General features: G+C 41.0%; 1 protein-coding gene across 10 annotated transcripts in view; it reads left to right on the top strand.

The window, feature by feature from the left end:
* lrba (LPS-responsive vesicle trafficking, beach and anchor containing) overlaps positions 1-13380 on the top strand; it is a 198615-nt gene that overhangs the window by 91102 nt on the left and 94133 nt on the right. For all 10 annotated transcript variants that reach the window (XM_061718440.1, XM_061718470.1, XM_061718425.1 and 7 more), the window contains one exon: positions 6121-6287. In XM_061718440.1, the coding sequence (XP_061574424.1) occupies positions 6121-6287 (167 nt within the window). The remainder of the gene's footprint in view (positions 1-6120; positions 6288-13380) is intronic.

The following is a 13380-nucleotide window of genomic DNA, read 5'->3' as shown; positions in this document are numbered from 1 at the left end:
CATTAACTTTGAGCTGAAACTCATTAAATTGTATAATCATCGGCCTGGTCTCTGCATCACACACCGTCAGACTGTGCTGAGCTGGGCTAAAGAGAGTCTGGGCAAGAATGCACACACTGTTTTTTTCTTGTTTTTTTGTTTTCTTTAAACTGCCATAGTCCTAAAATGATGTCCTCTTTGGACCCCAAGAATTTTACAACAATAAGATGTTATTAAAGAAAACAGTACTCGTAATGAAAATACTTTGTGTCAGACTGTCACAAAGAATCTAGGTAGAAACCGTTCAACAGGCCGTAATGCTCTAAAATAAAATCCTCTTCTTCTGAGGTATTTGAAAGTTTGCCTTCCCGTTCGATTTCTCTGTATTTTTGCATAAATTTGACTTGAATTTGGAATCAGACTTTTAGACAAGACTGTAAAGTAGTTAAAGGGATTTTTTTTCAGTTGAATGAGAGGAAAACTATAACCTTTTAGATCGGAGGAAACGAACATGAACCTGTAGGCGCAGCAGATTCAGGGGGGAATATCAGTCGGGAATATTTGATTTCAGGGAGCGTTGTTTTTACAGTCTGAGCTTATCAGTACATTTGTGAAAGTTTATCATGGAACAAGCAAAGATGATATCTAGGGACTTGTGTAAAAGAAACAAGCTCATTAGTTTTGTAAATGATAAAAGTATATTTGACCCCATCAGGCCACAGCTGGATTGTGTAAAAATTGAGGAAATTCAAGTCTGTTGTCGGTGTCAACCAAGTTGTCAACCAATAAAGGTCACTTGAAGAGGAAGAGATAAGAAATTGGGAAAAAAAACCTTTTTTCCTCTGCAAAATGGAAAACAGAGTAATTGTTTAATGTTCACGAGTCCACCGTTAGAACTGTGGACGAAGAAGTGTAGGGACAGGTCAGAACAGAACTTATTGGTTTAAAATTTGAACTTTTTTGAAGAAATTGCTGTTTTACAGTGTAAGAGCTTAATTTTATATGTGAAATATGCTGCTTCCATGTGCTGTAGTATCATGGTCTGGGCTTATTTGGCTGCCTCTGCACCAAAAAGGCTTGCCACCATTGATTTGGCATTCATTCCAATATACACATTTTAGATTTTAAAGAAAAATGTCCAGAAATTTCAATGCTGAATTTTGTCAGAGAAATTCAATGCAGTAGAAACAAAATGGACATCTTAACCCAACAGAAATGTTGCAGAAGAAAACTTGCTAACATCTCTGAATTTAAACCTCCTTTATGCTTCTTTGCCTTGAATGGGCTAAAATTCCTGCAAGTATTGTAAGGATAAAAATGTTGCCATTTAATTGACTGTACATAATATTTTATGTCAGTTTCAGCTACATTCAGTAACAAAAACAACCAGTAGTTTCTTTTGATTTAAGAACATCTGGTAAACTAATAAATGGTTGGCCTGAAATCACATCTTGTCAGGTATCCAAAATAAAAAAGATACTAGAAATAAAACATCAAGTTGTTGAACAAAGGTTACCCAAAGCCCCCTAGGAGAGAGCTGGAACACCGCCAGTCCCAGAGGCTATTTTCAGCACATTAAACTGATGTGAGGCCTGACTGATAGCTGCCACCAACTGTAGCTCGCTGTCATGTTGCTGTCGCAACTGTAATGTAGTATGTCAGCAAGGCTGCATGTCTGAGCATCCCATTATGTGTGAATCTGTTGCCAAGAGAATAAGGAACAAAAAAAGAAAACGGTATTCTGAGAATGTGGCCCTTTGAGTGTGGGGGTGGGGGGGCATTTTCAAAAAATAGCAAGTGAGAAATTTCACATGATGGACCAAAAACACCTTGAGGCTGGATAACAATAGCTCTAACACAATACAGCACATACGGTGGTGTGAATTTGTTGTCAAAATACATAACAAGCAGGACTGTTTTAGCTTTTTGTCTTCTTTTGCTGTACAATATAAAGTGCTTCCATATTAAGACACTGGGAGATAGACATAAAAAGTGGGCTACAGAGGGCAGTTGGAGAACAGTAGTCTCAGTCCTGCTGTCTTGTCAACATAATGAAGTCCCCAGGTACCTACTCGGCTGCTCCCATCATTATGTGTGACCAGCAAACCCTGAAATATGACTTCACTCCACAGTTACCTTTGTTTCACTCTGACATGGTCCCTTTAGTCGCTGGAAGAATTTTCTCTTGATTTTGTTTTTCTTCATTTCAGCACCTTAAGGTGAGCTAAGTGTGCTGGATAAAAGTGTCATCATTATAATGAGCAGCTCAGAGCTCTGTAATTGTTTTGTTAAACTCTCTCTCTCTTTTTTTTTTTTTCTTAAGGTGTTTTTCATTTTAAAACTTCTGTGTACCCCTCACACATCTATTTTTAAAGAGACACGTCCTCATTTTCAGCCTCAGCTCCATGCCAGGGCCTTGTATTCATTATTCTGAGGACATGTATTCTTTATCTTGTTGTTTCCTACCTTCATTTTATTATTTATCATCAGGTGACAATTTAACACTTGTGATTTTTCAAGGGGCACGACCTTGAGGTTCAGCTTGAGTCATTAGTGGAAAAGATGGCAACAGCGCAGAGTGATGTAAGAACAGGAAGATCTGTTTTACAGAGATGAGCGGTTTCTTGCTTGAAAAGATGGAGAGGCTGCCAGCCATGCATGGTGACCAGTCCATTAAAGATCAGCCACAGACTGGGTGAAGGGCGGAGCAGAGGGAAGAAGAAGGCAGGAAGATGAGGGAGATACTTTGATAAGTGTTGCGCCTGCGTTAACCTTGATGGCTGCTAGCATTGGGCTGTTGCCAGCAGCAGGGATCTGTTTCAAATGGATTAGATTATTTTTCTCTCCCTTCGGTGCTCCAAGAGAAGAAAAAAAATCAATACTTGGGAGCACTGCATGACAGGAGCATCATTTCAGAATTGAAGTGGCTGTCAGGGATTGTCATTCGGTGACTTTTGTTCGCCATTGTACTTTTAAGCCCTCATTTTTCTCTCCCTCCTCTTCCTTTCACTCGTTTCTTCCCTGGCCCATTGTTCGAATTCCCCTGGTGACATTTTATGTTGCAATTTGAAAACTCGGGGGCAAGAGATCAAGTGCAAGAGAATCTCTGAAACCAATTGGACTGGTTCAAAATCTACTTTTGTTAAGACACCCTCCCATCCTCCCTTTTCATTTCATCCTCTCATCTCCCTGGACCTCCATTGTGTTCCAGGAGGAATGTATTTATTGTATATTTGCATTCTTTGATAGCAGACAAGGACACGCCTTATGTCTTGCCTTTCTCTGGAGAGGTTCCTTGTCTGTTTTGTAAATGACACCCTCAGGGAGTGCTCGTCGACGGACGGGAGAAATTGGCGATTCTCGTACAGCGGTAGCCGGGCTCGGAGAGATTGTAGCCCTCACGTGCCACCAGTGTCAGGAGACTGCAAATCAAGTGTTTTGATAATATATCTACTGCTTGTTTTTCAATTGCCTGTTCTCCAACAGAAGCCTGAGATCTTGGATTAGTCGACGGGGGGTGTTGAAGGCTCACAGTGGCATGGCAACACCACGAGACCTCTCTGTCACTCTAATTGATAAACATAGGGCTGATTTCTTGTAATGGGCCTCCATTCTCCAGCCTATTATCCTGGTTAACCCTCTCAACCCACAGAGCGGGAGGAGGGGGAGTAACCAAAGCGTTATGTCACAACAACATCAGCATAAAGATGAAAGTGGCAGTGGCACCCCGTCATTGCCATGACACCATTCCCCGCTATACATTTGTGGCAACAGAGGGTTTGTTTGTGTTATTTTCTGGTTTAAAGTAAGATCCTGTTACATTTCAAATGCATTTGTTTAATGCTTTTTCGCTCGTTGTTTGATGCCATTCCCGCTATGATGAAACAGAGAAGTTTACTGTTCTTCTCACTCCCACTCACCTCACCCAGCAGCCCATTTTCCCTCCCAAACTCCAACACACATCCACAGTTATTCATTTGAACTGCAGATGAATTGTGGGAGACACGACTCAGTGTAATTGACTCGATTAATGCCAACCATTATCGTTTTGTCATCACCAAGCTGTCTCCTCTGGAAGAACCGGCATCCATGCCGCCCGACCCCGTCAGACAGGCCTTGTAATGGAAGGTGCTGCCCATGATTACAGTGTCGCAAGTCATAATGGTTTCACTGCCAACAAGTTGTGCCCTTGTGGCTGTCTGTTTAGGCAGCTAACAGAGCATAGTCTGGCAGTCTCCCGCCTCAGCTGTCTGGCTTTTAACTTGGGAAATGGAAGCACGTGTCTCCTTTTTTTTTTTTTCATGACTCTCTTTTCAAAACATGCAGGTTGATTCATTCAGACACTCCAACAGAGGCATTTGTGTAATTTAAACTGATAAAAACGCACGACTTTCGTTCGTTCAACGTTCCTTGATAGAGCATTTTGTTTTAAAAGACTGAAAAAAACAATCCCTTTTTAGCTCTCAGTAGAGCCGTATGAAAGTGGACGCAGCATCGGAGTTTTAAGTTGCTCACTTCATCCGTCATAAGTCTTTCATAATAGCTGGACATTTTCTCTGACTTCACATCAACACAGTGACCCCAGGCATTAACGGTGACTTGTCTTTTCCACTTATAAGCAAAACCAGCTTTGGGTTTTAATGAGACTACTCATGTGTTCAGCTTTTTTGGTTGTTATTTTAGGGGTGAGTACGAGTTTGGCCTTTTCTCCTACAGTCGATTTTGGCGTCAGATATAAGAAAAGCCCATTACAGCATGGAGGGTTTGGGTGTTTGGGCAGTCTCAACACGCAGGTGATGAAGTGTTTGTTTATGGTTATGAGTTTGAACCCGGCACTGTTGATTAGTCCTGCAGACTTTACATGTCTCAGACAGGCGCAGATGGGAATGGATTTTGTAGAAAATCTGCTACTTAATACTGGAAATCCACATAAGTGTGGAAACTAATCAGTCCTAGAAAACTGTATACGATGTGTGCATTTTCAACATTTTTCTTAAGTCCAGGTTTAACATTTTTGTTGACATTCCCTGACTCACTTCATTCACACTCAACGCTCCGTTCATGCATGACTGTACCTCCTCCGATCCTCTGAAGATTAATGGATCTGCAGCACGCACACACACACACACACACACACACACACACACACACACAAGGCATCCTCTTTGCTTCACTGTGCAATCTTTTGGTCTAAAATTTGAAACACTTACCAAGTGATCCTTCTTCCATGTTTCCCAGGTCATCACGGTAGAAGGTCAAAACCCACGTTTAAGCCACATAAAGAGACATAGATTGATAATTAAGGCCAAGCGGCCCTCAGAAAACCCCCTCTAATGTGATTTATACCTATAGATTTTCTGTCAGAAATGAATTGTTGTCTTTCAAATTGAAGAGGAGGGCCCATTATAAAGCGATTTACTGGCAAGTTTGTAAAAGCGTACTATTTATTCCAAAAAAAAAGAGGAGTTATTGTATCACTGTTGGATGAATACAAAAGTTCAAATTGATCTGATAAGGCCAGTAATACACAACCAATGTTACACCATAGGAGACTCATTAGTGTCACCCTTTTCATTTTCAAATCTTACCTAAATCTCATTTATGAAAATGCACATGGATTTATTAAAACTTAATCGTATTTGACATAAGGTGTTAAGCATGTTAGTTTTGTTACTTTTCTTTTTGAGCTCTTCTTTAGCAAATATGTCACTATGCAACACAAACTGGTCGTGAAATAAAGAGTTGACGTAAAAAGACTGTTTGAAATTATGGCAGTTATTTTTTTAGAGGGTGTTGGGGTTCCACCGTCATCGCTGCAGAGTTCAAAGGCCCATTCTGATAACAAATTCTGACAGAGAAAAATGTCCTCCCTGTGCATTGCAGGTATCATGTGATTTGGTGTGCCGGAGGGCATTATAAAATACATGTCCAGTGTTATTAATCAACGTGACGTGGGGACAGAAATGTTTTTCCTTTGCTCCTCAGAGTAGAGTTTATGTATGTAAAACTTTACTTTCTCTACCTTCTGAGTAAATGTAGAGCTGGTATAACTTATCCTTCTGGGTCATTTGTGTAAAACATATGCAGTGTACACCCAATTTTTCAGAACCTACAATGCCTTTTATGTTTCCTCTCTTCCAGTCTAATTGCGCTCATTACGGGGCAGACAAGCGAGATGAGGAGAAGATGTGCGACCATTTGATCCGAGCAGCCAAGTATCGAGACCACATGACCGCCACACAGCTCATCCAGAAGATAGTCAACATCCTGACTGACAAACACGGAGCCTGGGGAAACTCTTCAATAAGGTAAAGCAAAAGGTCTGGCCAGACTTAAGACACAAGAAAATAGATTTGGTCACAGTTATGTTTTGCTTTACACCTACCAGGGCAATCTTGTGTAGGAAAATACAAAAAGATGATTTAATTTCCATGCTCCATGTTCATAGGATATACTTTATATACCCCCCCAATTTATCAGATAATGTAATGGTTTTATTCTCGTCATTATCTTTCTCATAACTTTGAATTTAGTTGTACAAAGGTGAAAGTGTCAGCTGTGGGTAGAATGATGCATTGGCTAGGAAGAGACATGAAAGCCATTTGAACGAGCTCAGCCCCCCATTAAGAACCGAGGGAACCTTATCCTCTGTGTTTGTTTCACCAAATGGGCAGCAGAATCCAATGCAGCTATTCCCTAATGATGGCTGTTTGTGCAGGTAGTGTGTAATAGTGAGCTGGAGAGGCGGCTGCTGGCTCACGCTTGTTAAGCTGAGCGAACTCTCCAGAGACTCGTCTGGCGAAGGCTAGTTTGCTGTTAGATCTGTGGCTGCATTTGTTTTTTTTCCCCTCTCTGTTTCTTTCTTATATGCGTATTCGGTGTGTACTATTTGTCATAGTTTTCCCTCCTTGATGCAATCTCCCTCCCTCTCCTCCTACCATTGCCTTCGTTGTGCTCTTTCAAGTGTACTCACACAAGGCAATGCCATTTACTCTGGATATTGTGCTCTACAAGCCTACAAGCCCTGGCCAGAAAAAGCCCCCTATTACTGGTCCTTTATGCCGCTCTGCTATTGATGGGTTTCCTAATGGTTGCCGATAGGCGCAGGGAGCCATTGGCACTGGGCCTTGGAGTGCAGCGCTCTTTTAATAAATCACAATCAGTCTTGTGCCATTACATCAATATTTTTGGTCAATTACTGTGAAGGTCAGTTGGTGCAGCCTCGCACCAGAGCCCATGGCATGCAGGCATAAGAGAAACATCTGGTGCTTCAAATCTCTGAAAACTAACAACAACAAAAAAAAAAATAAGAAAATGCACACACAAAACAAGCAAACAAAGGAAAACCCCTTTACACCTATATGCCTGCCGATATTTTAAAAACCCCATGCAAAAATGTGGTCCAACAGCAAGAGCAGATGTGTACACCAAATAAAACTAACAACATTTTTCCAGCTGTGAAAATGAAATCCAGGAACATAGACAATGGCTATGATTTCTGCTGCACAAGTGTAACACCAGAACATGCTCGCCTCGCATACCATAAAGCAAATTCCCCAATGTTTCCATTCAATAAAGAATCTGAAAATGAAAATATTATTTTCTCGCGAGCTGATGGGAATTGTTGTTTCCTCACGACAGGCATCTAATATCTTCTGACACCGTGTGACCTGCCTGAATGCAATTTGTGTCTTAATATCCAGCTTACAGCGGCTTTGGCCCCTGGAGAGAAAAGGTGTTAGGTGATTTTTTTTCCCCGCATCGTTCCCTGCTCCGTCTGTGGTTCTTTTCTTTCTTTCTGTTTCTTTCTCACACCATGCAATTTCCTTCTCCTTTTTTCCTTCTCTCTTTGTCCTTTTTGCGATTTCTTGTTTCACTATCTAGTTCTGTTAAATCACTGAGGAACGAAAGAGGGTTCCTTCCACCCCACAAAGGTGGTGTCCATCATTTTTGTGCCCTTGTCTGTCACATAATGTCAAGACAAGACGAATCCACAGCTGGGGATTGGGAGTATCTGCCCATTCTTTTGTGCAGTCTTGTCCCAGAAACTCAGGTGTACAACATGCCAACTTGGTGCCTTTTTGAGAGCAAAAAGGTAAATGAACAGGGAAGATATCATTTTTCTTCGCTCTCACATTTACACTTTTTTTTGGGAGCCTGGGTCCTCTGAGTATCCACCCTGCTAGAGTGTTTATTTGGGTCAGGAATCACCTCTCATGTGCATGACACCTGGACAAAGTTGACAGACAGACAGAGGGGGAGATGAGGGCAGATGATGGAGAACGCCAACTCACAGTCTATGGGGACAGACTCTGCTCTCCTCTTTCTCCCGTTCTCATACCTTTCCTTCATTGGATTCTAATAGGCTGACTAATGTACCATGGAAATTCACTCTGGATGTAGAAAGCAGGGAATTTAAAGGAAAGGTTGCTGCAGCTGAAAGATAGGGGTGTGATGTAAAAGCCGTGCAGTCCAAAGCTGTTTTTGACTATTTCAATGTAACCAGTCTCTTCAAGACAAATGGCAACATTACTCGAGATGTACATGCAAGCTTGCATCCTTTCATTTTTTCCAGTTTACTCTAACAAACCTCACCTCGAGCAGCTCTCTTAAGACACACACACACACACACACACACACACACACACACACACACACACACACACACACACACACACACACACACACACAAACCCGTCCAACACCGGCTCGTCTCCCTCCACTCCTCCTTCCTCATATAAGCAGCTCATTTTCCGCAGCAGCATTGCTCTAATGGACACCCTTAGGCTAGAGGCTTCCCAGCCAAGGGACATCCATCTTTTGGCATGTCACACTCCCGCCCGACAAAAAATCTTTGTGATGTGCACTCCAATTTTTCTTCAGTAAATCAAATCTTCCTTCCTTCAGAAAGACAAATGCTTTGGGGCTGGAGTGTTATAGAGAAAATCAATGGCAGCAAAATTGAAACAGTATGCCTCCGTATTGATCGGCCTTGCGAGATCGAAAACCAACAGCTTTGTAACTGTTCCACTGGACAGTTAGCTGACCTGTAATGGACAAACTATTGATATTAGCATTACTATTTTATCTTGTGCTACGTCATTTTACTAGTGCACTCTTGAGGGAAGGAGTGTCCATTTTATCCCAATATATTTTCTTTTTTTTCCCCCTCCTTTTGAGCTAATGATACAGCGAATAATGAATCTGGTTAAGCAGGGTCTTTTCGGAGTAGTTAGGAGGGCTTGCCATAGTTGTGTTTTTCTGTCCCTATGTAAAAATCAAGTTTTAAAAATGAGTACCATGCAAATACTTTTTTTTTTTTTTTTTTTTTTTTTCAAGAGGAAAATCATTTGCAGGTAGTTTTTTTTGAGAAAAGAAAAATGCTATTGTAAAAGCTGAATTAGCAGACAGTATTTTATTTCCAATTATATTTTCCCTTATCCACAACCGTAATTCATCTTGCAAATAACTTTTGTTTAAAAAAAAAAAAAGAAGTCAATTTCTTGAGCAGTTACATAATAAATCTTTTAAACATTGATACTGTTTGTTTTTAGATTACTAAAAGAAATAGATTGCTGTTGTATTTTTGTGACACAACTTATACCATTGCCATTTCGCTTGTGTTCACTATTTAAATTACCGTTAAGTCTATTTGTGAAAAGAGATCTAAAAAAAAATTAATCTTGCATGAAACATGAAAACCAGGGTTTAAATTGCTATTAATTAAATCATCTTTTTTTATTCAAACCAGATAATTCTTTTCCTTCCTCTAAGATTTTAAGGGATCATTTATACATAATTATACCTGATTTGAAAAAGCTGTCTATCTCTGACTTTGTCCTTTCACTCTTATCACGTCATGCTAAGTTGTCATGACGCCGGATCCATGTTGTGATTCCTTACTCCAGAGTCCCTTTGTGCGAAGCCATTGGCACATTGGTAAATGCTTCCTTTGCTCCACATGCGTCTTCTCAAGTTGTTAAGCGGTCTTCTGCAGAGGGGCCTCAAACATTTTCAGTGATTGGAGCTGAGGAAATATCAAATTATTTGTCAGAAGCTGTAAAGCGGTTCAGCTCATACATTAGTTTTGTGGGGATTTGACAGTTTTCCGAAGGTCAGACGCTAATTATTGCCTTTGAACAGGCCAGTTGTGTGTTTTGTGCGGTTTGGATACGTCAAACAGCAAGACATGGTTATCGTTGCTCCGCTGCTCGGTGTATGTGGGATTAAACGTTATATTGATGCTCCTGTAGGCAAACTGGGAATGACGTGCAGTGTCTCAGATTTTAAAACCCCCCAAATGAGCACATGCAGTAAAATGCACTGTATGGACATATTAACTCAAAAAATCTGTTGATTTTCTTCATTGATGTTCATTTGAGGCCTATTCTCTATCACAGAAAGGTGTCTGATGGTTCTTTTATATTTATCTTTGCTGAATATACTGGAGCTGGCCTTGTTAGTTTTGTCCCTCTTGCTGATCCACTTTTACAAGACTACAGCTACGTCTCAGTTGCCAATAATTTCATCAGGTCATTCTGACTACATTGAGGACATTCATGTCATATAACACAGCTTTTTTTCCTTTTTTAAATAAATGATTGCATGAGAAGCGGCAGCAGCCAGATTTATCTCAACATGTATGCTTTCATTCCAGACTTAAATCACAATTATGGTACATAATACTGAAAGTAATGCATGTGTTAGAGCCGGGGTCTGCACAGTGTCTGCGCCGCCTCGCGTGCATGTTTTATGGACACACTGTGCATTACAGCTGCGCTGGGTGCCGTGGATGCACGGCTGAAAAAGGAAATGGGACTCCAGCACGTCAATGGAGATTATAACCATAGGAAACAAGAACATAACAGTTTAGAATACACGGACCCTCGGAAACGCGTGACACGAGAGGGGCAGGAAGACGGAGAGGGAGAAGGAGATGGATGAAACGGAGGATGAGCGGGAAAGATATTTGTTACTGGAGAATCAGAAGCTGAGGTGGGGAGGAAGACAAGACAGTGGCACTTTTGCACGACATCCTTTCCGCTGGCTGCAGTTGTGCACAGAGTGAACGTGCGAAGCTTTTATGTCAGGAGGGTGTTGTATTTGCTGGATGAAAAAAAGTCCACAGTTGCTGACTTCTCATAAGAAGGAATAAAATAATACAGTACTTTCACCCACCTTTGTAAGCCAGATTTGGTCATTTAAATCGGCCTTCTGGTTTCCTGCCGTTGATTACAGTTCCTGTTGTAGTCTCTAGAGTTAAGCATTTTCTTTCAATACCAGCTTTAAATTTATTTCAACTATAAGTGAAGTTGTTTTTTTTTTTTCTCTTTTGCTTATAGATTAAATAATCAAAATGGAAAAAACTCCATTGCTATAAATGGTGCAGACGAGGTTGACCGGTAATTTGTAACTAACAATGTCCTTTTGGTTTGCTTATAAATAGCTGCAGTCCAAACACAAACATGGCTCAGAGTACAGAGGTCTGGCAGCTGTAGTAGTCCCCAGCTCCCGTCTCGAAAATATAGTTGTTTCTATAAGTCCAGGTCCTGACTACTTCCAAGACCAATTAGCCCGGGGTTCCAGCTTTGTTCATCCATCTGCCCTGATATACTCATAAACATATAACGTCAATATGCGCGCAGCAATACGAGCCTGCTCTCAGTTATGTTCATCTCTGTAAACTGGCCTCTCTGCATCAGCCAGATGTTTCCAGCACCGAAGTCCTTAAACGGCTTCAACGTCAAACCCCCGTGCTTCATTAATCATTCCCTGTGACCTGCGTCTGGGGTAGAAAGTTGCAACTGTGACAAAAAGGATGTTCATTAAACCTCTGAGGAGAACATTCAAGTTTGACAGACGTGCGTTCCATCGGTTACATAAAATAACATGCCACGAGGGCCCTACCATGCAGCCTGGATCATGGATATGAATTAGAATATAGCCTTAATGTTAACATTTACTTGGACTGTATATACAGTACAGTGGCTGGGCCTGCAAGGAATAGTAACAAAGTGTCACAGTGAAACATATTAACAGCTGATGATGTCCATATGTTAGCACGGTTAAGTGTCGCGGCACAGACGGAGACTCGCAAAATTATACTTGTCAGATCATTTAAAATGACAAAACAAAATGGTTTTTCGTGATATACTGTGTATAAACCGTGGTATAAATGGTTTTCCACCGTGCTTGCCTTATTTCTTTTTGTATGTATGTCACACGCAACACAAGATGCTGAAGCTTATGGCCTAAAGTAGAGCTTATCAGTAAAATTTGCATGTTTAATTCCCACCTTGATCAGTATTATGTTACCATTCTCACCGGAGCCCAGAAAATGTAATGCAATGCTCGTCCTGAAATATGGAAGGAGGCCGCCATCCCAGGAAGACCAATTACACCATTGTACCTCCCCGCCTGGCTGCTCCCAGCCCGGCGAGATTCTGCAGCAACTATCAGATTTATGTGTTTCATATACCCTTAAGAAAGTATATGGCCTTAGTGGAGCAAGGTCACCATAAAAAGGTGCTGATCAATATCTGAATGAAAAGCCATTTGGGAAGTTTTTAAGGCTTTTTTTTTTCTCCTTTCTGCCTGGATGCAATACCTGCAGAGTATCGATTGTCCAGGGCCAGTAGTTAGTCAAAGGCTATCTCCTTTGACTAACCCCTTTGCAGCGTGTCAGCCCCCCCCTCCCTTCCCTTCTTCTTCTTCTTGATAGATTGGTATGCTTCCAGCCACTGTAATTACAACATGGGACCAGCAGGTCATTTATTTTGTTACATTCAACATTTGCTCCAAAAAAAAAAAATCCCCTTTATCTTTAGAATCCAGCACTTTCTTGTGCGACTAAAGCAAGGGGTGCACATAAAACACCAGCGCTCCCCTCTACAGGGACCAGAGCATCTTGAAGACTGAGCATCATCTTTTACTCATGGATCTTCAGGTTGTATTCTTGTTGTAGACTTACTTCATACCCCTTTTGTGTGTCTAAGGTCAAGTCCAGCAATAGCTCTCGAGAGTCAGGGCAGCGTATAAGTGCCAAGATCTTACAAATGAATGAAAAAAAAAAGATGGCAAGACTTAATTCAGATTCGATTCACTTAAAATATCCAAAACAAAAAGCTAAAATACAGATGAGTGTCACATAGATGGTATCAAACAGCTAATCTTCACTGTAGTGTTTGCAAGCCATCTATATAAATAACCTGTTTACACCTTTCTAATCTATTGCAGTTCAACACGACAGCCCTGCCATGATTTATTTAATTACATTTTTGCTTCATTTGTATTGGATGAGTAATGCATCATGCATATATTTGAGAGTCACTGAGGAAACCTTTATGTGGGTGGATGAGATAACTGGATCATCATTATAGTTAGACTGGTGTTTAGTGTAGC

This window comes from Cololabis saira, chromosome 1, assembly GCF_033807715.1.
Source record: "Cololabis saira isolate AMF1-May2022 chromosome 1, fColSai1.1, whole genome shotgun sequence".
NCBI lineage: Eukaryota > Metazoa > Chordata > Actinopteri > Beloniformes > Belonidae > Cololabis > Cololabis saira.
The sequence above is the reverse complement of the archived record's forward strand: the minus strand, read 5'-3'. Positions and strand labels throughout refer to the sequence as shown.